Genomic DNA, 27,653 nt, shown 5'->3' with positions numbered 1-27,653 from the left:
ATACCCAGCAAAGAAAAAAGATTACTTCTAAATTTGAACAACTTTAACAGAGAATTAGAAATAGTCAATAAAAGTATGAAAAAAATTCAAATTCACTCATAATCAAAGAATTGTACTTTAAAACAGTTCTACCCCCTAGCTGCTTGGCAAGCATTCAGTAGTACTAATTGGTCTGGTGCTGGCACAGGGTGTATGCTGCTTTGGGGAGCAGAAATCGCTGTTGTAGGGAAACAGGGAAATTCTACTTGAAAGATTTTTTTCCTCCAAGTTCCCTCTTCATTAAGCCACTAGATATGTGTTCACTATAACGGAGTATCTGACATAGCAGGTATGCAAATTAATAAAATAAAATCATATGTCTATATCAAAAGCCTTTGAAAAGTTCACAATTCTTTGATGCAGCAATTGTATCTCTAAGAACTTATTTTAAGGAGGTAACTAAGTACATAAGCGTACTTATCACATCCACGGTTATTAAACATCCTAACCAAAAACTACTTAACTACTCAGCCATAAAGAACCCTTTAAATAAATCAGCCACATGTTGACTAGCATGTGGCTCCTGAGCATCATGATACCAATCAATACAGGGAAAGTCAGCCACAACATATTATACGTGAAAAGAACAGGTTACAGTATCCTATAGATAACAGAACTCCATTTTCCATTTTAGATATGTTTTTATCTATATACATCTACAATTCATCCCAAAATGTTAATACTGGTTATTTCTGAGGTAGCATAATCAGGCAAATTTAACTAATTTTCTTTTTATTTACTTGTACTAACTTTTCTAAAATCAACACAAATCATTTGTGAAAGAAATAAAGAAAAAGTGGGAAAATACTAATTTCTAATAGGTTGTTTAGCCATACAAAGTTCTATATAATACATTTATACTGCTGATTACTTAAAAAGCAGACTTATTGTTCACATATTATGGTTTTGATAGAAAGGAATTTTAAAACTTACCAAGTTTAATTCTCTCTTTTTACAGCTGAGGAAACGGAGGCCCAGAGAGGTAAAGAGACTTTCTTAAGATCAAATAGTAAGTTAGAAATGCCAGACCATGACATTTCCAATCAGTTCATGTAACTTCTATACATATGTTTATATAAACAAAGGGAAGGAAAAGAATGAACAAAAACTAACAAAACCAATATGCCCCACTGGCATCCAAAGACAGCTTACATCTAATTTTAGCTAATTCCTCAAATTTCAAGCTTAGCTATTTCTAAAGAATGAGACTAGGTAATACTTAGAAGTCTACGAGCTAGTCCCACCTTCTCGCCTCACGGCCTGCCGCGCTCCAGCTCAGACTATTCATCTTGGACAAGAGCACAGAGGCGCGGTGAAGTAAGAGCAGGGCCTTCTGACTCCTCTGGTGCACATCTGGGCAGCTGGCAGGACATGAACTTGGCTCTGTGGCTAGACTTCAAACCTACTCTTAATTTTTCTCATAGAAAGAGAAATTCACTACTCCCCAACAAAGGCTTGGTGCAATTAAAAAGGGGAAGGTACAAATTAAAGCAAGGACAACTAAAACAGCTACTAGTGTAAGGCTGTGTTTCTTGACTCCTTATAGGAAAATCTACAAAAATAAGAAACTCAAAGGAAATGAAATTGGAAGAAGAGGAAATGAGAGTCTCTCTGGGGGATACAGGTATGCAGATGAATGTAAGAGACTGGAAAGATCTAAGCAATATCCTTTCCTACAAAAATTCAAAATAGCTCACAAACACATTAGAATTAGCTCCGTCACCAGAGAGCCTCTGGCTGAACTTACAACAGAAGCCTCCCAAATTCCAATGGTCAAAAATTTAGAAGTTTGTTTTTTAAACTAGATTTTCCCACTTCAAGTAGAAGCAGAATGTATATTTACGATGTTTCCCTGAGATATCAGCAAATATTTCTGATCCATTTTAAAAAGGAAGAATCAACTACACTGGGCTTTTACTAAAGCTAAACCTGCCCTGGGGTCCGGCAGTGGTGGCCACTTCTTCGTCATGCCTCAATGCTGGAAGCCTTCATGAAGGTGTGGGAAGGGCACATAACTGAAAGGCCTGGCTCCTTCTCTTCACATGAATGACCACACAGTCCACAGTGGGGGCAGACAAGTTTAAGAGGCCTACCTGCAAACTGCAGTTCACTCAGTGCTCCCAGACAACACAGCACACTGGGTCCCACACCCCTGACCTCTCGCTGTCCCTTTTGACCACTATGCAGTCAGAACTCTGAAATGACTGAGACCCCTAGTCAGATCGCTTTTTTCAACATCGTTTTGAACAGCACTAACCTCAGAATCCATTCCTTGCATTTCATTCTTCTCAAGCTGAAACTGCACAAAGTCATCGATGACGTGGAAGAGCTCAGGAGAGACAGCTTTGAAGTATTTGTGGTAGTCGTACTTTACAGCCAGCGATGCAAAGATGGTGTTGTTGACCAGGGCAGACCGCAGGTCCGTCAGGACCCCCGGGGAGTGCTGCCGCGGGTCTTCATAAAGGTGCTTGGTTATGAGGTAGTCCAAAATCGCATCTCCTAGGAATTCTAAGCGCTGGTAACAATCTGAGGGGATCCAAAGTGGAACCGTAAGCTTGTGCAGAAGCATTTACACTATCCCCACACAGGCAACTGATCCCCAAATCCCAAGAAGATTTGTATTTAAATCATTTTCACACACATATTCTTCAATAAGGAAATTTGACATATCATACTAAAAGGCCTCCGGAAACTAAATTTTAATGGCAAATTAAGTACATTTCTTATATAAATTGGGGTCATAAAATCTTCAAGTGGGTCAAAAGACTAAATGCTTGTTAAGAAGGAAAAACCAAAACCTCACAGGCGCTATCGTGATCACTGAACGCTTTTCTCTGGCACTGTGCTGTCTGGGCAGGTAGGTGCTGGGGCCTTCCTCTCGAGTCTCCCTCACACATTGTCACTTAAGTGAAACCAGGGCCGCACACACCTCTCCATGTGGCTACACTGCACTGCCATCGCTAAAGTCTCATTCACACTCTGGAATGTGTGCATAAGTGACACCATTCCTCGCTATTCCTGCGTTATTTTTGTTACACAGGATGACAGGAAAAGAAGACTCTCTTCTTAACGTGAGCTATTATAGAAATGAATTTACCACAAACCAAGAGATTGAGAAAGAAGAGCTGTGAAAGGAAGCAAAGGCAGGTAAACTGGTTGTCATTTTGTGAAACTGATTCATGTTAAATCAACATCTCTATTTTCTCACAGTGATTAAAATAATACATCCACCTGAGGAAACTGAGGCAGGGACAGATGGTGACTTGTCCCAGAATAAGCAAGAAGAAGCAGGGACTGTGCTAGGAGAGAACCCAGGTCTCGGAACTTCCAGCAGAATGTAGTTGAAAGCCATGTATCATTTTTCCTCCATAATGAAAATTAGGCTTTAGTTTCATCAGTCTTTCTAGTCCAGAGTCAGGTAGTTTTTCACTTTTTGGTTTTTACATTTTGCTGATCACCTTAACCTACACTGTTTTTATTATACAAACTACAAATTTTATATTTTGCTTTGGTATTCTGAATTCAGGCACTTATACCTCCAATACAGAAATCAAAATGTAAACTTCAGCTGTGTTTCACAACCTGAAGCTGATTTGGGTGTGAGGGGCTTGTTCTCCCTTCTAATCTAATGGGTTGACAGCCTATTAAAGGGGGGGGGAAATACAGAGCACAGTGAGAAGTAGAAGATGACAGCAGAGTCACAGCAAGGGCCACGCAACCTTCTTGTGAAATCATTGCTGTTAATCTTTTATTCTATCCATCTTTAAAAAGACCCTAAAGGAGGAGTCTTTTTGTCCAAGAAGAACAATAAAAGGCTGTGGAAATACATCCAGAATATACAACTAAATCAAAAACCAAAAGCAGCACTGAATGGGCAAGAGAAAGATACCTGGGGAGGATAAAATGGGGAAACCACATCAAAATACTAAGGTTCAAATTTCTCTAATTAGGCAGCATATAAAATGACACTGATGAGGGTATAATATGATAGCCATACTCCCAACAAACCAAAGTTATAAAGCAATACGTGCTCCCTAAATAATAAAGAACTCTTTCTTTTCCTTTTGTTCCCCGCCCCATCCCTTGAATATTAAGCACAAACACTGTACATGCATAGATCACCTTTTACAAGGCCAACACAATGTGATAAACACAAAGTCTCATTTTCCCAGAAATGCAGTTTGGTTGTGGGCTCCTTACCAGTGATAGTATTGTAGTGGTAGGAGGCATGTGTAAAAGCCTGGAGAAGGTAAGCCTTATTCTTGAATCTGTAGTTGATTTTCTTTTCAAAATTTTCAAACCCCGATATAAGGTGATTCAGTGTTTTATCTGCATCTGGATGATCAAACATACATCTTGGTGGAATCTTCAAACAACCATATTCCAAGTCTTTCAATATAGAAGAGCGTGAACTGGCCATAGAAGCAGCAGCACAGCTCACTGAAAGGTTCTTTTGTTGGCTGTTGAAATTCTCCCGAGTAGGGCACAGGGCCTTTTCCCGATCAGTCCTTTTAATTACCGGGAGCACCTTCAGCCCCAGTGAACAGAGGAAAAGCTGAGCAGCCCTCTCCCCACAGCTGGTTAAATAGCAGCCCAGCAGGGCTTCCACACAGTCCGCTATGCTTTTGTCAGCAATACACTGCTCAGTGTGCAAGTCGTAAGAAATGGACTGCTTTCCCGTGTCAACACCACAGTTTTCTTCTGATGGATTCCAGAACCCCACCACAAAGTCATCTTCTTCAACAGCTTTGCTAGGATCCAGATAGCACATTGCATCCCAAGAGCTGTAGTCAAAATCCTCAAAATCTGATGAAAATGGCATACTACCTAAGGAGGATTTTTTGGGCATTTTCCATTCATATGCAGAATCAGTGGTTGAAAAAGGAGAGAGAGAGATTTTCTTTACAAAAGCTCCTGACCCCATTAACATATTATCTATAAATCTGATATGTTCCTGATCATACTCCAGGAAATCATCTTCATAGTCAGCCTCTTCCTTCGGAGCCCTCCACATCAGGCTCTCTTCCTCCTCATCCTCCTCCTCGTAGTCCTCATCCAGTTTACCATTCGCCAGCATGCAGTCTTTTGTCTGAAACGACGGGGAATGGTGAAGGAGGGGAGACATAGCTGCTGTTTTTAAAAGGGTTTGAAACTCAATAAAAGCAAGGGTTATGGATAATTTCAAATGACAACCACAAATACTAAAAGGCAACTTTAAAATCATGGCCATTTGTTTTCAATTAACATAAAATAAGTTATTTAATCATATAAACAAAGTAAAACATGTTCTTTGAATGTTCGTTTTCTAAGTTATAAAATGACCTTTATCCAGTATGAAGCTTTAAGTTAAGGATTTTGAACATGGATATTAAGTTAAAATTAATGTCCACAATGCAAAACTTCAACTAAGAAGTCTAACTCCGGTAGGACACACAATGAAAGCACTCATATGCTGATCACACAGATCTTCAATTTTGCTGACAAAATTTGAAAATGTGGTAATTTGATTTTCAAATTAATAAAATGAAATTCCAGATGTAGAAAAGCATTACCTTTGCAATTAAGCATATAATATAAAAACAGATAAAATCAATTTTTAAAATGTACAATAGGATTTTATAATAAAGTTTTTGTCCCTATTTCCACTTCGAAGTATACTTGCCACAAAAAACTACACAGCTTTGCTTAAAAAATAAAAGTGATCACTGCACTAAGCTATGAATTTGAGAAATTATGCTTTTCCCCTCCACTCTGAGCTACAGTAATCAGGGGAACAGATTATAGCATAACTGACAAAAATGGAAGAAAATTTAGACTAACATGAAACACAACAATCCAATTTCTGTCAAAAGATCTTTGCTAATTCCAATTTCTTTGGCAAAAGCTTATTTGTGAGTGACAACCTTAATAATGGGCTAGATTTCAGTAATGATGTAACTTTTTTGCAATCCTAGAAAGATGCCAAATTTCTGTTATGCAAGTTTTTAAAGAACCAAAAAACTTTACTTGTGAGGGGGGAAGGCGAAGGGTGTGCATCAATGTTGACTGTAACAACTTTCCAGAGTGTTCTGACCAAAAAATGTTGTAACCTTCAGGCATTTTTTTAAATACTACAAATATTTCATTTTAAACTAGACTCAAGATATAAACACTATATTTGTCTGAAAATAAATAGCAGTAAGCCGGGCTATATCTATAACTATCTTTTCACTGTTTTCATTAAGAAAAAAACATCTTTTCAAGAATAAGGAAGAACACCAAAAGCAACTATAGTGGCAGACCTCAAGGAACATTTCCTGCTAAAAACCTTATACTTTCCAAGGCATTATGAAGATGTTTTAGATTACTGTTTGGTCCTTAAGAAAAAAAGGGCCAAACTGCAATTTTTAAAAAATCATACTTTTTTTTTTTTTTTTGAGACGGAGTCTCGCTCTGTCGCCCAGGCTGGAGTGCAGTGGCCGGGTCTCAGCTCACTGCAAGCTCCGCCTCCCGGGTTCACGCCATTCTCCTGCCTCAGCCTCCGGAGTAGCTGGGACTACAGGCGCCCGCCACCTCGCCTGGCTAGTTTTTTGTATTTTTAGTAGAGACGGGGTTTCACCATGTTAGCCAGGATGGTCTCGATCTCCTGACCTTGTGATCCGCCCGTCTCGGCCTCCCAAAGTGCTGGGATTACAGGCTTGAGCCACCGCGCCCAGCCCACATTTTTTTTTAATTGGAAAAAACTTTCTGTATCTTTAGAAAGGTGCTACCATAAGCCAAAAGTGGCAGAGCACAAAAATCACAAAGGGCTGACTTTTATCACAAACTGTGTGATCCTGGGCAAAGCCTTTTAGTGCCTCTGGGTTTCAGATTCTTCATCTACAAAAGAGTGGGGTTCTACCTCATGAAATGTTTTTCAAGAGCACTTCAAGCCTTTTAAGAAAAAACAGCCACATGAAATCCTTTCCTGTATCATTCAAGTCAACTTTGATACTTTCTTCTATCAAGAGGCGTTTTAGCATGCAAAGGTTTTCACTTAAGCCCATTTGCTGAAGGGCCAGAGCAAGGTAGGGAGAACGGCAATGCAACCAGCCAAAACCACAGAGTATCTTTTCAACATAATGCAAGGGCCTATATTTCAATAAAAATAAGTTACTAAATAAAAATCTGAACAGTATTTCTAATGAATTCCAATAACCAAAGTGTCATCATAAACATTAAGAAAAATAAATTGAACTTTGTGTTGTATCTTAAAAAAAAAAATCAGTATGACATGGCAATGTCACCTTTATGCTACAAGTTTTTAAAAAGAGCCAAATACATTATGAAACGGTATTAATAAAAGAAGATGACTGTTATTGGAATGTTATTCGTAGAAATACAATGCCATTTCTAAAGTTCAAAATCTATGTATTTTCCTCTAAGGTTCTACATATTTCTAAATTAGTAACAAATAATTGTTTGGACCTAACTTGCATTAAAATATTCCCTTAACGCTTTCCAAATAAGTTCTAATTCTGTAATAAGACAAATACTACATGAGTTAAAAACATCCTCAATAAATAGATAAAAAATCTGAATAGTGTCACAGAACATGCTACCTGGAAATACTTAAAGGCAGATATATAAGATACACGTATCAGAAAGAAGACATGAAGAAAATGTATATTTAAAAATATAACCTGTGAAAGAAAAAAATGGCATTATCATTGTTGGCCTGAAGTAAAAATGAAGTAACAATGAGCCCATTTATCTTTAATGCAAAGTAAATCTCCAGGAAATGAAACTGTCTGAAGCATTGCCTTTCACTTTGGAAGAGGCACTAGAACTCCCCCAGTCAACCACCACCGCACTGATTCCTGCAGCTCGGAGGCCCTCCCAAGTGCCCTCTGGTGGCCTTCAAGACAAGACAAAATGAAGTAGCTGTTGCTGATATGTGGAGTCTTCTTAAGTCACTGGCAAGATTTAAATTATTTCCAGAAAATAACAATCTTTATGGATGATATATATTTTTTTTAAGTTCACAGGAGTCCTGACTGAGAAAACCCTGAGCTACAAAAGCAAGATTTTATTGAAATTAATTATTTCACAGACAGACTGGAGATCACAGGTCACTGAAAAGTCATATCACTGAACAGAGCTAAGGATCTAGGATAAATTGTAATAACAGCAAAGTGAAATTTTTTTTTTAAAGAGCAAAACTCAAAGTCAAAACATCACATACTCTATGCCTTTGGAAAAGAAGTAATAAAAATAGAAATTTGCCTCCATCAAAATTATAACACTATTTCTGAATTCAGTGAAAAGACAGTGTATTTAAAGGAATTAAATATATCAAACATCTACTCTATTATAAACACACCAAGAAAATGAAACAAAAAATTAATAAAACAAAATTCTTTGGCTCACCAAAAAGTAAATCCCTCCAGTTACACCCTCCAGTTACACACACACACACACACACACACACACACACACACACACACAAACTTACCATTTCATCTTTTTCCCATTTATCTGTGTTGCTTTTGTCTTGATTTACTACATAACCAGGAGGAAGCCAGTTTACAGGGGGATCAAATATTGACACCACCATGCGGCTGGGCAGTCCCTTCTTTTTTCCAAGGCGATACAGATTACAGTTGCTGACCTTTAGCAGAAAATATTAGGATACTTATCCATAAATGACCACTGCTGGAATTCATTCAAGGCATATTAACATATCCTCAGTTAAATATTCCTCAAATTAATAAATTAATTATATGGTCATCAATTAAGTATAAGGGCTCTATAGTTTTTCTACCCATTCATGTTATAAAAAGAATATTAAATTCCCACATATTCTATACTTTTTTGGTGCAAATATTTCTGAATTTAAGATGCAGAGCAGAAAAAATAATGTATACAGCTATGCAAATTCTTTATGAATGACTGAGAAGAAACAATTCAGACAACATCAAAGCCTTGAAAATACAACCTGATGATATAAAATGCAAACTGCTAACTGGAATTACCAAAGTAGAAAAGAACCCATATAAAAAGTCAAGATGTCACAATATTTTCAATGAAATGGGGGGAGGATGCCATCAGCTCTAGTTGCAAAGTGAAAACTGGCACCAAACAAAACTGAAACTATGTTACATTCCTAGAATGGAAGCCACAAATGGGATTTCAACTGTAATGCTCTCTCAAATATTATTCCTTTGTTTTACAGGCATTTCAAGACACTTGTATTCAGCTTTTTAAAAAATGAACCAAACGGTTTCTGTTTATTTATATTAATGGAACAGCTTTACTGTCTATCCTCTACTCCGGTCTGTTTTTCCTAATGCCTCTATCTCCTTCCTAATTTGCTCACATTATTGCATTTCTGTCAAGTTATTACTTGGAAACTAGGGTCTAGAATTGTCAATCCCATTTTCATTTTCATAAAGCTGGGTTCATTAAGTACTTCATTAGCCCTCTTCCCATGTAACTCAACTATTGTTTAATAGACACCCCCCAAGTGAGAGGCCCTCGACTGGGCAACCCTGAGGGAATCACGGCAGCAGGACAGAGGGGCAGTCCTCGTGACACACAGGCTGGCAGGGAAAAGGAGTGCACGTGTGACCACTATGGCCAAAAGTACTCTCCCTCTCTGCCTGAAACGTAGCAGGCTGAAGTAACTGCCAGCTTCCCTTTCCAAGCTAAGAGAACAAAGCATCACAAGTGCCAAGAAGAGGATAAAGTGCAACGTGGACCCACGGGAGGGAAATCACATTCCAAGTTGACAGAAACGGTGGGCGGGATGAAGAAGAAAGAGTTACGTAAGGTCTCAGATATGGGGCAAAATTCTGGACACATAGAGACGGGGGCGAGCACTCTGCAGAAGGAAGGACAGAGCAAGGGCCCCAAGGCTGGGGGTCTGAGCATGGAGTCTGTCCAATGAGCTGCAAGGGGCTTCCACCTGCTTAGGATCCAAAACGCATCAGGGCTGAAAGGGCCTGAACAGCAGGCTGAGGGAGTGATCATTCTTTCTGCAGAAATAAGTTGAAGGTTTCTGAGCAGACAAATGGACAAGTTTTGTAATAGAAAGCCACCTCTGTCTTATCTTAGCTAACAGAGTATCCTATCCTACTGCCTATGCCACACCTGTCGAAGCCTCTGATACTTTCTTCCTGCAACCACCTCTTGACCTCTTGGAAATCTCATCCGTTCTCAGAGCTTCCATATGGCGACTACTCTATAAAACCATATCTGAATCCTACAGCCTCAATTATCTGAACATTTCCACTTCATATTCCATGAGGTCTAAAACCTCAACTCTAACCTTGACTTCCCACATTTCTCCCTACCTCCCTGCTACTGCCACTGCCCCTGCCCCCAAGTTGCCAGTTTACATGGTTGTTACGACTGTGCCTCCAGTCCACCTCAAGATCATCCTGGGAGACCTCGGACACACTCCCGACTCTCCTGGATGAACAGTTAGGTGACCTGACAGAAGCCCATTCGACTAAGTGTGAGTCCCCTCATCTGCAAAACAGGGATGTGTCGGCTCTTTCCCAGAGGCTTAGAGAAGAGTAAACGAGTGAACACCGGGGAAATGCTTGGTGTGCTGCCTGTTGTGATAGTTGTATCCCAAGCGGCTAGTGTGATGGGGAAGAGCAAGGTCTCCAAAGCCAGGCTGTCTGGATTCAACCCAAGCTCTGCCACTTGCTTGCCAAGTGACCTTGGGCAAGCTAACTTCTCTAGCCTATCTTCACCTATAAAATGGGGAAAATTAAAGTTTCCACCTCTCAGAATTGTAAAAATTAAATTAGGCTTATATATATGTATATATGTGTGTGTGTGTACATGTGTGTGTACGTGTGTGTGTATACGATTACCTTTTAGAGTAGTGCAGAGTAAGCACTTTTAAACTGTTAGCTAAAATTATTTCTTCTCACTCACCTCAGCCCCTTCCTCTCTACCAGAACTCTAGTTCTATAACATTTTCTGCTTCTGCTGTTGGTTTGGATTTGCTTTTCAACTCACACTACATTCTGCTACCAGATTAATCATTTTAAACTACCACTTTATTAATAGTTCCTTGCTCCAAATTCCTTCAACAGTGCCTACAACACTCAAAACACGTGCAAACTCCTCAGCCCAGCATTCAAGGCCTTCCACGACACCGCTTCACCATACCTGCCTTTTCAAGCCTTTTCTCAGGTATTTCCACACTTCCGACTGCTGCCACGGCTGCTTCCCTGACACTGACATGCTCTGCCATCTGTTCACTTTGCTTATGCACTGTCAACTTGCCTCCTCCATTGATGCCATCCTTGATTCAACAGTGATGCTCCTTCCTTCCTTCTAAGTGCTGCAAGTGATCGGCAGCTCTCTAAGGTATTTGTCCAGGAGGCTCATGTTGCCTGGTGACACTTCTTTTTCCATTTTTTCCCACCATAACTTGACTATCTTACCTTCATTCCTTTTCTTAAGTCTCAGTCCATGCTGAGCTTAAGAGCCCGCTCTTCCTCGGAGCTATGGAGCGTTTATTACTCACAACTCCGGTGTCACCCTCTTCACATTGGACGGCAGTCAAGCTCTGTGAAGCCTGTTGCTACTCTCTCCCCTCCACTCTCCAAAACTTTGGAGATGAGCCCCTCCACAAGACTTGCGTCTTACTCCTGTCTATACGCCTTGTAAGCCAAGATGTACCCTCTCAAATAAACGTTTAATTCAACAAAGCAGAAGCTCCTTGACTGACTACAATGCACATTTCTTCAAATCGGGATCAAGAGGTATACACTCCTGCATAGTTTCCTTTGAACTGAATTTCAATAAAAAAGTAAGACGCATGGAGATCAGCCAAGCCCCAAAACTTGAGTGTGGGGTCGATGTAAAGCAATAGTCATCTACTGCCAGGTAGTTCTGCCACAGGCTTTCGCTGGCCCTGCTAGAACAAGGGAGCAGCTGTGCTCAGCCAGTGCAGCAATTTCTGAGCATGATACGTTCTCATCCTCTGAGATTATCCAACGCTGCAAACCACTTTCAGGCACACTGAATAATTAACTGCTCAAAATAAAAAAATCATCTCTTACCTTTTTGCTTCTCATATATGAAAGGCGGCCCTCATGAGCATCAGGGTAAGTGCAAAACAGGTATGTGGTGATGGCATGCTTTAAAAAGGAGTCGCCAAGCATTTCAAGCCGCTCCAGGTTAAATCCATCACTAGCGTTTGACAGAGTCAAAGCCTGAAGAATAAGTCCAGGATTGGGGCCAAGAGTCCTTGTGGAGTACCCAATAGAAGGGCTCTGCTCAGAATCCATCCTGCCCTTGAGCACTTGAATAGCGTCTGTCGTACCAGGCATTACGGCCATCATGGGACTTCCATCTGAGGTAGATTTGTTAGCATTTCCATCAAGGTATTTATTACTCAGGAGAGTACATTCATCGCTGGGCTGGTTCTCATAATTGTATAAATTCTGAATGGAATATGAGGTAGTTGGTTGCACGGGTATTTCCTGCTTGTAGTAATTCAGCTGATTTCCTTGGCAAAAGTCTCTGTTAGCTAAGTCATAACTGCCATTGGCGAGATTTTGATTGTAAGAAAGACCATTAATTGCTGTAAGATCTGCTGAAACTTCAACATGGAGCTTACCAGGGGACTCGCTGAGCAACGTTCTGCAGTTCACAGACATTTGGTCATGATTTTCTAGAGAGGAGGTTCTATTAGCACCTTGATGTGCAGCATTTTCAGGGACAATTGTGCTGTGCTTACAGTAATTATCATTTTCCGCTGAAGAGGAGTTAGAAATTGAGATGAAAGATTTGCTGTCGATAGATTTTTTCCACCCGAAGTCTAAGTTAGGGTATCTGCAAAGACATTTTTATAACTTTATATCAGATTCTTCGAGACAGCTAGGCTGAGAGCAACAGCAATTTGAATTTAAAAACAAAAACAAAGATCCCAAAAATGTACTCCTAAACTTTAGAAGAGAAGTAAGTTTCCAAGCCAGAATTTAACATTATTTGGAATTCTGCACAATGTAAATTATAAAGTGGGACATGGTTTTCTCTACTGCTAATCCCCGGCCCTAGACTCTAGGTGTGGTAGTTAAGAATGTCATGAAGCTTGCAGGCATCCTGCAGGACCTGGGGCCTAGCTTCATGGGTTGGAATCCCAGGCACTCTGGTTAACCCACTGAGTAACTTTGGGCAACTTACATAAACTCTCTGTGCCTCAGCTTCTGCACCTGAGAAAAGGGCTAACAATTCCTATCTCACAGCACTGTCTTAATGATTAAATGAGCTAATTGACACAGGGTACAGCATTTAAGCTAGTGTTTGGCCCTGTAGTAACTACTCAATAAATACTGTGGTTATTCCTATTATATTTTAAAATTCCTTCAGTCCCTAGAACAGTCGTGATATTGCCAATTGGATAACCAAAATTAATGTGAGTGCTTAAGCCAATAGTTTTTTTAGAATGCAGAGATTTTACCAATGGGAAGAAAATAATGAAGACAAAGAACATTCTAAGGTTATTGTTTTTAACATATGTTTGGATTTTTAAAACAAAAACAGATTGAAAATGCTGATGCAGTAACAAAAAACAAATTCATTCTCACTCCAACTGTTACAGCTTAAGTAGTAATGGTTATTTCTGACCTCAGATTCTCATCTCCCTCTGAGACTTGACAAGAACAAACGATATCTATATTTTCTTTCTACTAAGAATTATGTTATATACAATTTTAACTGAATTCTGTTCTTCTGCAACCAGGATCTCATGATCTGTGTTCTTTCTGGCCGACTGCACAGGCATACCTAAAATCCGCAGGAAGTGATCTGACTCCCACGCCAGCATCGCTGGCAGTCTGGGCTCTCAGCTCCTCTGCAGTCAAAAGGCAGTGAAGGCGATAAAGGATGCTGGGGAGACAAACTGCTTTTCTCCACAGTGATGCTGGAATCGGATGTATAGCACAGAGTTCTGGAACCAGTATCTTCAAGTAAGGGGAAAAACGGACAGATAAATACAAAGCGCACACACAAAAGAATTTTAAAAAAAGACCAATTTCACTAATGGATAAAGAAAATCATAAATGCTAGTAAAACTTAAATTTTAAAAAATATTTGTAAAAATAATCCCTAAGCCCAAATGGGATTTATCACAGGATTTATGAGAATGATTTTGTGATATATTAATAGGCTAAGTATAAAAACAAAACTCTCAATACTTACCAAAAAGAACATTCAAATAACATTCAACAATAATACTGATTAAAACAAAACAAAATCTGAGGATTAGGTAACTTCTAAAAAAATCAACGAATCATGCATTAAACTTGATAAGATAAAATTCAAACTTATCTTTAATAATCTTTAATACCCAAACAAATACTAAGTTATGCTAGTACAATGAACTATCATTACCTGTTTATTCTGCAGACTTTCCCATTTGGCTTTCCTCTTCTCAGCACTGCTTAAAGGAAGAGCTTTCCCCTTCTGATTCAAATGTCGAGGTGTCAAAAGATTAAGTCTGTAAGAATTCCAAAACAATTTTATCAAACACACAAAAATGCATACATATTCATAGTGGTTCTCCAACTTCACTGTGCTCGAAAATCATCTGAAGAGCTCATTTAAATTGCAGCCTCCTGGGCTACCCCTTAGGCAAGTTTGTGTGCAAAGCATCTCCTGATTTCAGAGAGTCCACGAGTAGGCAGGCAGACAGTGAACCTCTGCGTGTCTAGTGATGTCTGGTAAGAATGCCTCAAGTGCAATTCCAACTGTCATCTCTGAAGCTTCTTACCTTGAAGATGTATGGTCCACATCCAGCAGTGGCTGGTTGAGATTGGTTAGGTCAAGGTTATACTTTGTTTTATAATATTCTGCAAAAGTTTCATACTCAGGGGAAGGAAATTTACTGAGTGGGGTAAGATCAGTGTACACATCAGCTACATAAAATCGATGAGGCTGATCAAAATTGCGATATCTAAAAAAGAAAAACAAAAAATAATCAGTTGCTTTTTGGTTTAAATCAACTGTTCTCAAAACACAACTGTTTTTAGTATGGAAATTATGATTAAGAATTCAAAAGATTAAAAATAAGTAAAAATTTTTATTCCAAATATATTTCAAGTATATAACAACTGTATTTTTATTAAGTAAAAACAGACACATTATTGTCCCACTTTATTATTATTCTTGTTCTAAATATCTACATTTTGATAACACATGAAGCTAAATGGCACCTTTACATATCTATTTTATCAATATAAACAGTGTAAAAAATGTACACTATGCAAATAAATACTTTGCATATTACTAATGCTAAACATTAAAGATACTTGTCATATAAAACGTATTACTGCATCATCTATGACTACGATAGTCCTGATAACTAAAATATGGTTTTGAGGTGCAAAAAGGAAAAAAAAATCAAAGATGAATTATAACTAGTACTATAATTATTTGAAAACTGTCTGTATTTTATTGCCCCAAAACTCCATCCCCTAAACTTTTATAGAAAAGAAAATCATTCTGGATTTACTATTTTCATAGAGCTTAATATTCCTTATAAAAATTTTAAGAAATGAAATCATTATAATCAAATTCTATAAGACTTTGGAGACTAAAAGGATGGAGATTTTAAGAAGAAAGCCTACCAACATTAAATTATCTGACCCTTTACAAAGGAAAATTCCTTATCTATAATGTTTTAGGTTTTATTTTGTAAGCAAGTAAACTGGAGAGAACAGGTCAACCTTAAGAAATTACCTATATTTTTTTTTCTTTCTTTTTCTTCCCCCGATCTGTTGACCAGGCTGGAGTGCAGTGGTGTGATCACAGCTTACTGCACAGCCTACAAATCCTGGACTGAAGCAATCCTCCCACCTCAGCCCCGAGTAGCTATGATTACAGCATGCATCACCATGCCTGACGAACTAATATATTTCCTATTAGTAATTACAATGCTAAAGTCACAGCCCACTTATATTCCCACGTGAATAAGTGTTTTTTCTTTGAGAGTCTTGCTGTGTCTTGGAGTGCAGTGGCACGATCTCCCCTTGCTGCAATCTCTACCTCCCAGCTTGAAGTGATTGCCCTGCCTCAAGCCTCCCGAGTAACTGGGACTACAGGCGTGCACCGCCACGTCTGGCTAATTTTTTGTATTTTTAGTTGAGGCTTCACCATGCTGGCCAGGATGGTCTCGATCTCCTGACCTCATAATCCACCCGCCCCGGCCTCCCAAAGTGCTGTGATTGCAGGCATGAGCCACTGAGCCCGACCTAGTGCATCTTTTAAAACAAAGTATCACCATCATTTTTCTTTCCATTTAAATACCTACCTTGGAATGATAACTGCATCTTGGTAATCTTCTAATTTAAAAACAAAGGGTGTTTCTTTTGTATATTTTGTACTGGGAATGCCTATGCGAGCTTCAGACTTCTCAATATCTTCCATGAATTTAAAGTCAATATCCAAAGTGCTGGAGTCATTAACTTAGAAGAGAAAAACGATTCTTTAGCTTGTTAAAACAAGATACAGATAAGTTTCATACCTAAGCTGTATATCTGTATATGTATCTAATTTAGAGTCATCAAAGTAAGAGATTTTTTTCTTACCAACATTAAGAGGTAGAACACAGTATGCTGAATCAGCGTCTGTAGGTTTAAATTCTAGTGCAGGTTTTTCAAGCCGAAGAATATGTGAGAATATATACTGGTGAAGTCTTGTAATCAACTCAAGCATTTGTAGAGACAACATGAAACCAGACTTCTTCAACTCAATGGATATGGTAACCTCTCCAGAGCGTGTGTACACAGGAAAATGTGGAATCTTAGCAAAAGGAAACATAAAGCACCCCTCAAAATTAACAGGTATTTTATTCCATTACAGTTAACTTCAGAAGAGAAATGATGCTTTCCAGTGCAGAAATAGAAGAGGCACCTTCATCTTTAAATATTAAACATACTGAGGTAAAAAAAGGTACTTTCTACTAGTTCTTTTTTCTTTTCCTAAGCAAGATGTTTTTGACATAAGTAGTCATTATGAAATATCTACCTGAGGTATGGGTTTGGCTGTCAGTATTCCAAAGCATCTTGTGGTATCTTCAGGAGGGTAGAGCTTCCGCCTTCTAAAGTTGAGTTCATCAGGTAAAGGTGTAGTTAAAACCATTCCTATCACATACAGGTAACAGGGCTGATCAGGTTTGGGATAACTATCCCTCAAACACTCTGGAATCTAGAGGTGGAAAGGAAAATTAAGTGTCATGCTCAAGTATATTAGCCTCTTTTCCAGATGTCAGCAAGAAAACTAATTTTGGCTTTACTAAAAGCTGGTGAGAAAAAGCTAAGAAAATACCCAAGGCATGACACCTCTTAATTACTTAACCCTGCGGGGTAAGTCAGTGGATCTCAGGCCAGGGCTGCTGATAGTGGCCCAAGTTCACATACACTATAATGCACTGTTGACTATATACCTAATACCAAAATTATATATAAAACAATTCAACACTGCAGGGCCTTTTTAAAAATACTATTCATTTGATCTATTTCTTTTGACAAGAAAACTCATCTCTTCCTTAGGCTTTTTAAGTACTAACTGTAGAGTATCAGAAAATAAAGTTAGGCAAATTTTTAAAAAATTACATATAATCCTATCACTCAAAGACAGCCTTTATTAACATTTTGATATACTGTATAATTTCCTAGTCTCTTTTTAATGTATAAATGTAAAGAAACATATATACATTTATATTTTTCAATACAAATAAAATCACACAACACTAGTATATATTAGGGCATGTGTGTGTCTGTGAGATAGCCTGATTTTTATCCCATTACTATAAAGAGAATATCTGTCAGAGTCAATATGAACCAATATCATCATTTGCAATGGCTACCTCATTATGTGAGTGAACCATAATTAAATGGAGATTGCTGCTAGGCTTTCAATATTAACACAATCCTTCAGATTATGGTCTTGCAGTTCCTGAGGTTCAATGAAAAAGAACTGCACCTGTAGTTAAAAGGTACAAAAATGCTGGTAAAAGAGACCATTATATTTAACAGAGAATCAGAAAATAAAGAATGTATCTATTAATTAAACAGGATGCCAAGCAGTGCTATGCTTTTCTTTTTTTGTAGAGACAAGGTCTCACCATGTTGACCAGGCTGGTCTCGGATTCCTGACCTCAAGTGATCCTCCTGCCTCAGACTCCCAAAATGCTGGGATCACAAGTGTGAGCCACCACACACCCAGCCAATACTATGCTTTTCGAAACACTTATCATTAACGACTTTATCACATGAAACTAGTCTCATGTGAAAATTTGGTATGAGGGAAACATGCATTTTGGGAAGATGGGTAATATTCATGATTTTTTAAAAACTAACATGATTCTGAATCCTGAAAATGCTAAGCTGGATGCAAAATTGTATAAAGCAAAAACTCGGTAAAACTGCGTAAGTAAAACCAAAGAACCACATATTTAAGCTGAGATACAAGCACAGCAGTCCCTGCTTATCTGCAGCCCCCATGGCTTCAGAACCTGAGGTCAGTCACGGTCCAGTAATAGGTGTGTACAGGACAGTATTTTGAGAGAGACCACATTCACGTAACTTTTATTATAGTATATGGTTACAATTGTTCTATTTTGTTATTACTGTGCCTAATTTATATCTTAAACTATCATAAATATGTATAAACATATTTTTAAAAGCATAATATATGCTATAAGTCCTCGCTTAATGTCTGTGGCAGGTTCTTAGAAACTGGCTAAGGGAAACAACCAATTGGTAGAAAGAAACCAATTTTCCCACAGGCTAATTGACATAAACCAGTTAAATTCTTCCAGCATATTTCTGATCACAAAAACATCACCAAATTTCTAAATTAAAAAAACACTTTTAATGTTAAGCATTAAAAGAAATGTGAACTATAGATACAATTAAGAAAGATGAATAAAAACAAGGAAGATGATTATTCACCCACTTATTCCAGTTCAGGGCCAAGGGTTCCAGAGTCTATCCTGGCAGCTCAGGGCCCCGTGCGGGAACCCATCCCGGAGAGGACACCACTTTGTGGCAGGGCACATGCACACGCATCCCCATGCTCACTCACAGTGGGGCAGCGCAGACATGTCAGTTCACCTGATGTGCACAGCTTTGGGATGTAGCAGGAAACCGGAGTAAGCAGACATGAGGAGAATGTGCCAACTCCACACAGAGACAGTGGCCCTGGCTGGGAATGAATTTTTTTTCCTCGTCGACGTTCTAATGAAACAACGTTGAGCTGTTGGAGGATCGGTACTATCTGCAGTTTCCACTGCATTTAGTAGTGCGGGTCTTGGAACATAGCCTCCAAGGGTAAGCGGGACTACTACACATAGCAAAATTCTGCTTTTGCTTGGGGTTCTTATGAGGTAAAAATATTAACAAATATTTTTAAAATAAATACTTCAGCCAAGTATGTCTATTACTAGAAGTCAGATTTAGAGATGCTTTCATGGGTGAGCTCTCTAGGATGCCCACAGATTGAGGGGGAAACAGCCCATGGAAATAACTTATTTTGATTCCCAATGGCCCACATCCTAACTCTTGACAGGTATTTGTGCTTCTACCTTCCAGTGTACCTGTCATCTTGAGAGGGCATCTTTTCACTTGCTTATTTTATCATACAAATCCTCTTCTGTCTTAGCCCCAAATCATAAGTAAAACAAGAATCACACCACTAAAATGAATGAAACAAAGAATGTCTATTTAAATCAAATAACCTCATTCTGGATAGAATATGAGAGATGGGTCCAAGAATCCTTTTGAGAAGAAAAATAAAAGCAACCTCTGAAGTGGAAGAGCACACAGTCTACATAAGGAAGGAAAGACGCTGATCTGAGAGAAGCTGTGAATTGGAGAAAGGAGCTGAGATCCAGAGTGGGCCAAACTGCAAGGGTGTGGGAAGTCAGCCAAGCAGAGGAGCTGAGATGTGATGTAGCAGAAAACAAAGTCAGAAATGCTAGATTTTTACTCTGTTCTAACCAATACTAACTGCTTTTGGGTAGCACTGCCTTCGTTTCGTGGAACCTGGCCTTCCTGGAACACTGGTCTCTTCTTCATCATGCAAATCAAGCTCTTCTTCATATTTAACAGTCTCTTTCCCAACTGGCATCAAATGGTCATCCAGTTCCCCTAAGAAATTTAAAGAGAGAATTAACACAATCCAGATTTTAACTATTTAATCAGTAAAGAATCTAGAATAGAACTATGTTAGAAGGACCTGGAAAAGTCATGGAAACTAAAGCACCTTTGCCTTTCACAATGTAAATGTAATCAGATTCACACTTCAGGCAAAGTCTATTTTGGCATCCATATGTACCAATATGAGCAGGACTGCAAATTCTGTTCTAAGGCTCAGAAACAAAAACATCTAAACATGACATTAGCACATATCAATGCTAAATAAAATGGCCATGGAAAATGGGTTCACTTACACAGAAGGAGCAGGATTGAGGGAAAAAAAAAAAAGAAACTGAGTCCATTTTTAAAAAAGGATTGATTTCTGTACTAGTATAGACTAACTTGAGAGACTCATATATTAAAACACAAGTGTTCATGGTGCATGATTCAACAATTACAAAAATACCTTTATGTATTTAAAAGGAGTCATTAAAGAGAGCAAATAAATGACAGTTGTTTACAGTTAAGCTATGGAAAATAAAGAGCTCCCACAACACTGTAGGATCTTCAAGTTACTAACACTTATATTTATATTCACCAAAGCACACTAAGAGCAGCAAGTGAATAGCTCTACAAAATCCTTAGAGATCTATAAAGTCCTCTATATGCTTTTTTTTTTTACAATAGTTGCAATTTATTTTTATTTGTATATGATTTTCAAACATCCTTACCAATTTTGTGCAGTTTCTCACAGCAAATGAGAGCTACAACTCTTTCAGCCAATCGTACACAGCTCATTGGTGGACCCTGAAAATAACAAAAACCTTTCCATTGTATATGCACATTGCTATATTACCTCTAGCACATGAAACACCTATGAAACCACTGCCCCAACATCTTTAAAGTTCAATTTGCCAAAACAAAATTCTTTATTTTTAAAAATTCCAGCAAGTTTTTAAAAATTCTAATCTCCATATTTGAAATGTTCATCTTTAGAAGTCCTGCCCAGTAAAAACTAAGTCATAATTAAGATTTTACAATTTTGATGAATTTAAATTTCAGTAAGAATTTAAAGTATCTTATTTTTACTAATCAATAAATATGTAACAAAAAGATTTATCAAAACACAGCTGTAACATTAATAGTACTGAGCAGCTTTTTATGTGCAATAGAAATTAGTCATCTTGGAATATTTGGAAATCAGTACTGGGACCAAGAACAGTATTACACAAAGCAGATTTTTGAGTCACCAACAAAATAACTAGGACAATGCATAATACATTTTATATCACTCTAAGTGTCTAAGCCACAGTTGAATGACTGTCAAAAATGTGCATGTTAGTAACACCTTAGAAGAAACTTCAGAGATCACCTAGTCCGGTTCTAAGTATCTGTAAATTAGACAGTCTATTACAAATACGAACATGTAGATGACTACAAAAGTGATCTATAAATCTACTTTTGAAGTAAATTTGTTTTTATTTTTATTTTTGGTCTGTCAACACAAGGCTCCTGCTCATGAAAGCAGATTTTAAAATCAAATTTCCCTATAAATTGCAAGTCTTAGAAAAGCTGAAAAAAAATCCACTAATGACATATTTTAAAATATAACAATCATTTCTTTTTCTAAACTTACAACAATGGAGGCTCGAAGAGGTGAGTTAATTGGCAGGTAAAGAGTTGAATAAAATGTACCATCAGGCAACTCTCGGGTTCTGCATTTAGGAGCTAGATGAGTAAATGGATCACTTGGTAATCTAGCACAGTATCTGTGAAGAAAAAGAAAGTCTGAGGCTGAATATACAACTGAGAAAATATTGATATTTACAACCTCAAGTTTGATTTGTCATGTGCCTCTTCCACTCTACTGATTTTGTATTTATATGTGGCATTTAAACTTTACTGCTTCAAACTTTGAACAAGACAGAACAGTGTTGTCTAACAGAACTCTGCAAACATGTTCCATATCTTCGATGCCCAGCAGGGCAGTGGCTGGTGAGCACTTGAAATGTGACAAGTACAACTATGAAACTCCATTTTTTATTTTATTTTAAATTGAATTTTGATAGCCACATGTGTTGAGTGTTACCATAATAGAGCACAAAGTATTGTTCAGAATCCAGTAAGAAAACACACTGCCAACGTTTTCTCCTTAATCATCTTATATGTGCCACCAACTACCAGCACACGTGCAAGGAAGGCATCAGAAGAGGGCGGGACAGCCCAGTGCTGACACAAAAAGGACAGCAGAACTAGCAGCTCACTGAGCAAGAGCACTAGGGAAGGTTGGAGCAGGGCAGAAAGCTAGCCCAGAAAGGGATGCTGGGACAGGACTCACATCAGGAGGGTGCTGGAATGGGCAGCAGCCCTGTGAGGTTGTGACCTGTGCAGCAAGGGCACCTGACCACAGGGGCAGTCCTACAGAGCAGGAAGACTAGCTACATACAGGAAGACTGAACACTAATTATTTTGAGGACAATGGGAGCCAAACTTCTGACTATTAGAGAAACGAGGTACAAAGACAGAAAAGAGGAAATCTAGAATGAAACCTCTAGCGTCACACTGAAAATGCAGGTATCAACAGATAGACACTGAAACAAATACAGATGTAAACATGAACAAACAAACATTCTAGCTCTGTCCACTCAAAAGCCTGGCAGCAGCAACACCTCGGTAGCAATGAATAAATTTAGTATCCAGTTCTTGGTTTCTAACCACAACTCATTCTCCACTAAATTTAAGGAAATTGCCAACATCAAGGCTAGGGCAGTCTAGAATGTCTTGTGCCATAAAACAAGGAAGTGTTCAATGAATAATAGTGAGATGTTAAAAAGACACAGAAACTAGCTTTAAGGGGTTCCCACTGGCCAAATATGAAACAATTTTAACATCAAAACAAACAGTAAATGATAATGACAGATTATAACCCATTAAATAAAACAGGAGTCTATAAGTTCACGTTGACATTAAAAAATGATAATATAAGAATGAATAAATGGAGAGAAGAAATGGATGGTAGAATGCCAACTAATAAATACAGAAATAATGGAGTTAGTAGCCATCATAGTAATAATCAATTTGGGCCAGAAATATCAAAGAATGCTTACACTAATGAATCAAACTTGGAAGAGGAATACATTTTTATACAACGTATCTCCCCATGAAATATTTACTAATAATAAAAGAGGTGAAAGGGAACTTTACAGTAGAGAAAACTGGCAGACGTCACTCAAGTGATCTAAGTTACCACCGGAAAGGACACAAATCAACATGGTGTGCAACTTGGTAAGCTGGGATGAGGAGAAGACACCATCATTTCAGTGACGTGCTGCCCAAAAACGTGTAACCTGGGTCTCATCATGAGAAAATATCAGACAAACCCAGACTGAGAGTCAGACTACAAAATGACGGCCTATCATCTTCCAAAGTTTCAAGGTCATTAAAGTCAAGGAGAAACTAAAGAACGGTTCCAGATTGAAGGAGATTTAGGAAGATGTGACAACAGGGCATGAGGACAACTCCTGACACTAAGGTGGATTCTTTGGCTACAAAGAACATTCTCATGAAACTGAATGAGTCTCTCTTGGTGTCTAGGTGAAGGGCATATGCGAATTCTAGTATTCTTGCACACTTTAAAGTTTGAAATTGTTTCAAAATAAAAGGTTACAAAGAAAATCTTATACTTGCTCTTTTATTTCATCTCTGAATAGAAATTATCCTGATATATAATCCAGCAAAGAATCTGCTCTTCTTGGCTCCTAGAAATTTTATCAGTTCTGGACAAAGTAAATTACAATGTACCCAAAAATACAATGTTACTTTATTGCTAGGGGAAAATTCAACATTACCCAATGGTTATGGCACAAAACAAAAAATTTCAGGATTTAGAAAAAAATTGGTGAGAATTATAAAATTAAATTAAACCTAATTTAAAATGCCTTCATCATGTTAGCCTTGCCAAGGAATACTGAACTTTTATTGCTGCACAATACTGTTTTTGCCTTTTGATTAAAAAAAATGAAAAAAGTAACTTTTCTTTATCGAAAATATGGCCCGTCTAAGAGAAGACTGGTAACCGCAAAATGTAAACAATACAAAATGTACAGGTTTAGACTTAAACTGTGCAATATTCCCAGGTTTTCCACACAAATGATATGATGCCATACCTATTGATGTGTCCAATGGCCGTGTTGATTGTGACTCGTGGACCACCATCGTCAGGCCTCAACACATATGGTGGGAAAACGTCATCATCATCCACGACAGGATCAATGTCAGTCTCACCAGTATCAACCGACTTGGAACACTTGTTTCTCAAGATCTGAACATTTGAAAAACAGAACTTATGATGAAAACACATCTTCTTTGCCGCATGCTGTCTGCCTCTGTACCTACAGAAAAAACTCTCTTGAAAATATCTCTCTCTCCTAAACATACTTCAATACTCCAAAGTCACCAGCTGCAGACACCTTCTTCCAATAAATGCCTCCCAGTTCCAATAATATGGAGACCCTCCCCATATGGTACAAAGTCTATACTGTACCGTGCCTACATACACACACACACACACACACACACACACACACACACACGTACACATGACTGTCAGTCTTTCTGAATGTAACTACCATGTCATCATTTTCCAATCACTCAATAACGTAAGCAGTCAACAGTTACTGTCCATATTTACAATGCAATTTCCCAGACATTCATCCCCAATAACGTATGTGATGGCCATTTTCACTGTTATCTTATTGTGCCCTTTCAAACACTTTGTATAACACTGCTGGGTCTTTGTAATCATTCTCAACTTCCTTACAATGTACACAGGGTACATCTCTTTTGAGATTATTGCCTGTAGATAAAACTCATTATCTGTTTCTATGGATACAAAGAATAACAAATAAACCATATTAATTTTTTTTCCCAATCTGCCAGCATATATTAATCTGTTGATCTTACCTTTTCAATAGCTTTGTAGGTTTTAAGGTCTTCTTCAAAACTTTTCATTTTGTCTGTATCTGCTAACATTATATAATTAGAGATGGGTGCCCTTGCTCTTCCTTTAGATTGAACATAGGATCGATATTCTGTGGGCAAATCAAAACGAACCACCAAGTTGCATTTTGGTATATCAACACCCTCTTCTACAATACTTGTTGCAATAAGCAGGTTGGTCTCATGTGCTCGAAATTTCCTAAGTACCTGAAAAAAAAAATCCACCAAGAAAAGCACTTCTAAGAAAATTTCCAAAACAAAAAAAAAAACATACTAAAAGTAAATGACAACTGTTATTTCTGACACACATGCTCTTGGGCCTTCTAAATCCTTAAGGCCAGGCTAAAGAAGATGACAGTATCACTGAAAACTCAGGATGCATGGAAACCTGGACAAAGAAGCTGATTTAACAAATTCAGGATAAATTAAATGGTAATATAAGCTAGTTTTCAGACAGTTAGATCTATTAGACTGGCTCCTGGACTCTCCAAACTTGGAGATTATCAAACAGCTACAATGTAGAAAAGGCCTTCAACAGGAATTATTCTGCTAATTTTAAGTTAAATAATAAACTTTAAATAGGTTTTTGTGTACAAGCCAGAACATGGTATTAGGTTTTAGCATCTTTACAATGCTGTTTCCTGTATTAAGACCTTAAAAAGCACAACAACATTTAAGCTAAAATCTACAAAATATAGTGCTGTTTTTTTTAAGAATTCAAACAAAATAGGCCTTTAAATGAAAAAAAGAAAACACTTTCTAGGAAAAGATTTCAGTTTGTTAATTCATAGTCATATGGAATGTACAAGAGTTAAAGTCATACATGCTTTGTCTTTCCATGAAATGCAGTTGTGTGACATCAATCCAATCACAGAAAATAAGCTGGGTGATGGCAATTAAGACACAAATTTGGTTTGCCAGATAGCTATTCTAATTCTGAGCACATAAATCACTATACAGCTACCTCATGTGGACAGCTGCTCTAATATATGAAGAAGTATTCCCTAACACAAAAAATAATAATAATTCTGGGGAACTCTGAAAAAAGGGAGACCCTATGGGCACTGTGTCTGTATATGTCCTGAAAACTGTTATTGTACACTTATTTTAAGTTACCTCTTCCTGTTTTCTGAATTCTGCTTCCATCTGCTTGTTGCGAGGCTGATTCTTCCCAATGCCATGTCCAGTTATAAAATTGCTACTGATATAAGCCAGCTCAGGATCTTGTTTGCCAGCTTCCTTTATCAATCTAAAAAAAGTACACACATCTGGAAGTTAAACGTTGCTGAGAGAAAATAAACTTTTGTTTTTAAAGTCTCCTTTAAAATGGAAGTACATGTATTTTTTGTCAACATACCTAACAAAACGGTCTTGGTCCTTTTTTCCCCAACTTGCTTAAACAGAAATCACTGTCACTCTTCACCACATAGATCTGTTGACCAAGTACTTATAATGCCAAATACAAGATTGGTTTGTACTGACAAATGAAATGGTCACATTACCTCCAACAGCTGATTTGGCAATGGTGACTTAATAGAAATGTGGCCCAGGATGAGACTGAGCTAGTCAGAGAGAAACATGCATCCTCATAGATCTTGGCCTCGGAACAGGACGTCCAATGAAAAAAGCTCGACTCATCCCTCTACCAGTTCCACTCGCTCCTCTCCCAACTCAACACCCTTCTCTAGACCATGCACAGCTTCAGCAACAGGCCCTGCTGTGCTTATACAGAAAGGACCAGTGAGCCCAACACCAAAGGAAACCTTCACCCCCCACAAATGTAACAAAAGAGTTCCAGCTGCAATTTCTTTTCCTCTTATCCTACCACCTGATATCATTAGAAGAAGAGCCCATGGGAAAGAAATGTTGTATCCTCTCAATTCCTGATGCTTTGTGGTCCCCAGGCCACTGAGCAAAATTCTGCACAGCATAGGATGGGGCACAGAAATGGCAAGGCATCCCCCACCCTTCCCTGTCATGAAAGAGGAGATTCCTGAGCTCTCTCTTCCTGCCTGCTCCTCTGTATTAACCCAGAGTGCCTGTGACTGAAAGCTGGCCTTCTAGCTAAGAAATGGCAAAGAGCTACAGGACGGGATCACATTACACGGGTGCAGAAGGTTAACAGTTAGTGCTGCCATTACAGCTATTTTGGAAATATCCACATTCAAAAACTCAGCACACGGGATAAATGGTTCCACACCTGATATAAGCGATTCCACATGGTTTCTCTGAAGTCATACTACATAGTATAAATTCCAAATAGAAAATTGCATTTTTAAGTTGAATCATTCTTTAAAAAAAATACATGAAACAGACTAATATTAAAGAGCTGGAAGTGCCCATCCAGAATCTCTCTTGATCCCAATCAGCACAACACTTGCGTGTCTAGGTTAGTTTGGGAGTCTACAAACTACAGCTTGTAGTTCAAGTTCTACAGTTCAAGTACTTAAATATTCAGAATCAGAGGCTCCCTTATTATGTTCCAAGGTG

The 27,653-nt window shown here is 38.2% G+C and overlaps 1 protein-coding gene across 6 annotated transcripts in view; it reads right to left on the bottom strand.

Annotated features, from left to right (window-relative positions):
* LOC105467479 (dicer 1, ribonuclease III) overlaps positions 1-27,653 on the bottom strand; it is a 72,022-nt gene that overhangs the window by 5,398 nt on the left and 38,971 nt on the right. For 4 of the 6 annotated variants that reach the window (XM_011717094.3, XM_011717096.3, XM_071099653.1 and 1 more), the window contains 16 exons: positions 26,280-26,412; positions 25,128-25,370; positions 24,332-24,486; positions 21,802-21,934; positions 20,897-20,972; positions 20,038-20,177; positions 17,053-17,232; positions 16,614-16,827; positions 16,337-16,490; positions 14,798-14,980; positions 14,419-14,524; positions 13,813-13,988; positions 12,084-12,858; positions 8,513-8,668; positions 4,240-5,128; positions 2,297-2,565 (listed from right to left, as the gene is read on the bottom strand). In XM_011717094.3, coding sequence (XP_011715396.2) covers positions 2,297-2,565; positions 4,240-5,128; positions 8,513-8,668; positions 12,084-12,858; positions 13,813-13,988; positions 14,419-14,524; positions 14,798-14,980; positions 16,337-16,490; positions 16,614-16,827; positions 17,053-17,232; positions 20,038-20,177; positions 20,897-20,972; positions 21,802-21,934; positions 24,332-24,486; positions 25,128-25,370; positions 26,280-26,412 — 3,982 coding nt within the window. Of the gene's footprint in view, positions 1-2,296; positions 2,566-4,239; positions 5,129-8,512; positions 8,669-12,083; positions 12,859-13,812; positions 13,989-14,418; positions 14,525-14,797; positions 14,981-16,336; positions 16,491-16,613; positions 16,828-17,052; positions 17,233-20,022; positions 20,178-20,896; positions 20,973-21,801; positions 21,935-24,331; positions 24,487-25,127; positions 25,371-26,279; positions 26,413-27,653 lie in introns of those variants that run through there. The other 2 variants (XM_071099654.1, XM_071099655.1) reach the window with 2 other exon arrangements.

Source organism: Macaca nemestrina, chromosome 7 (genome assembly GCF_043159975.1).
Source record: "Macaca nemestrina isolate mMacNem1 chromosome 7, mMacNem.hap1, whole genome shotgun sequence".
Lineage (NCBI taxonomy): Eukaryota > Metazoa > Chordata > Mammalia > Primates > Cercopithecidae > Macaca > Macaca nemestrina.
Note: the sequence above shows the minus strand (reverse complement) of the source record. Positions and strands in the feature narration are given on the sequence as shown.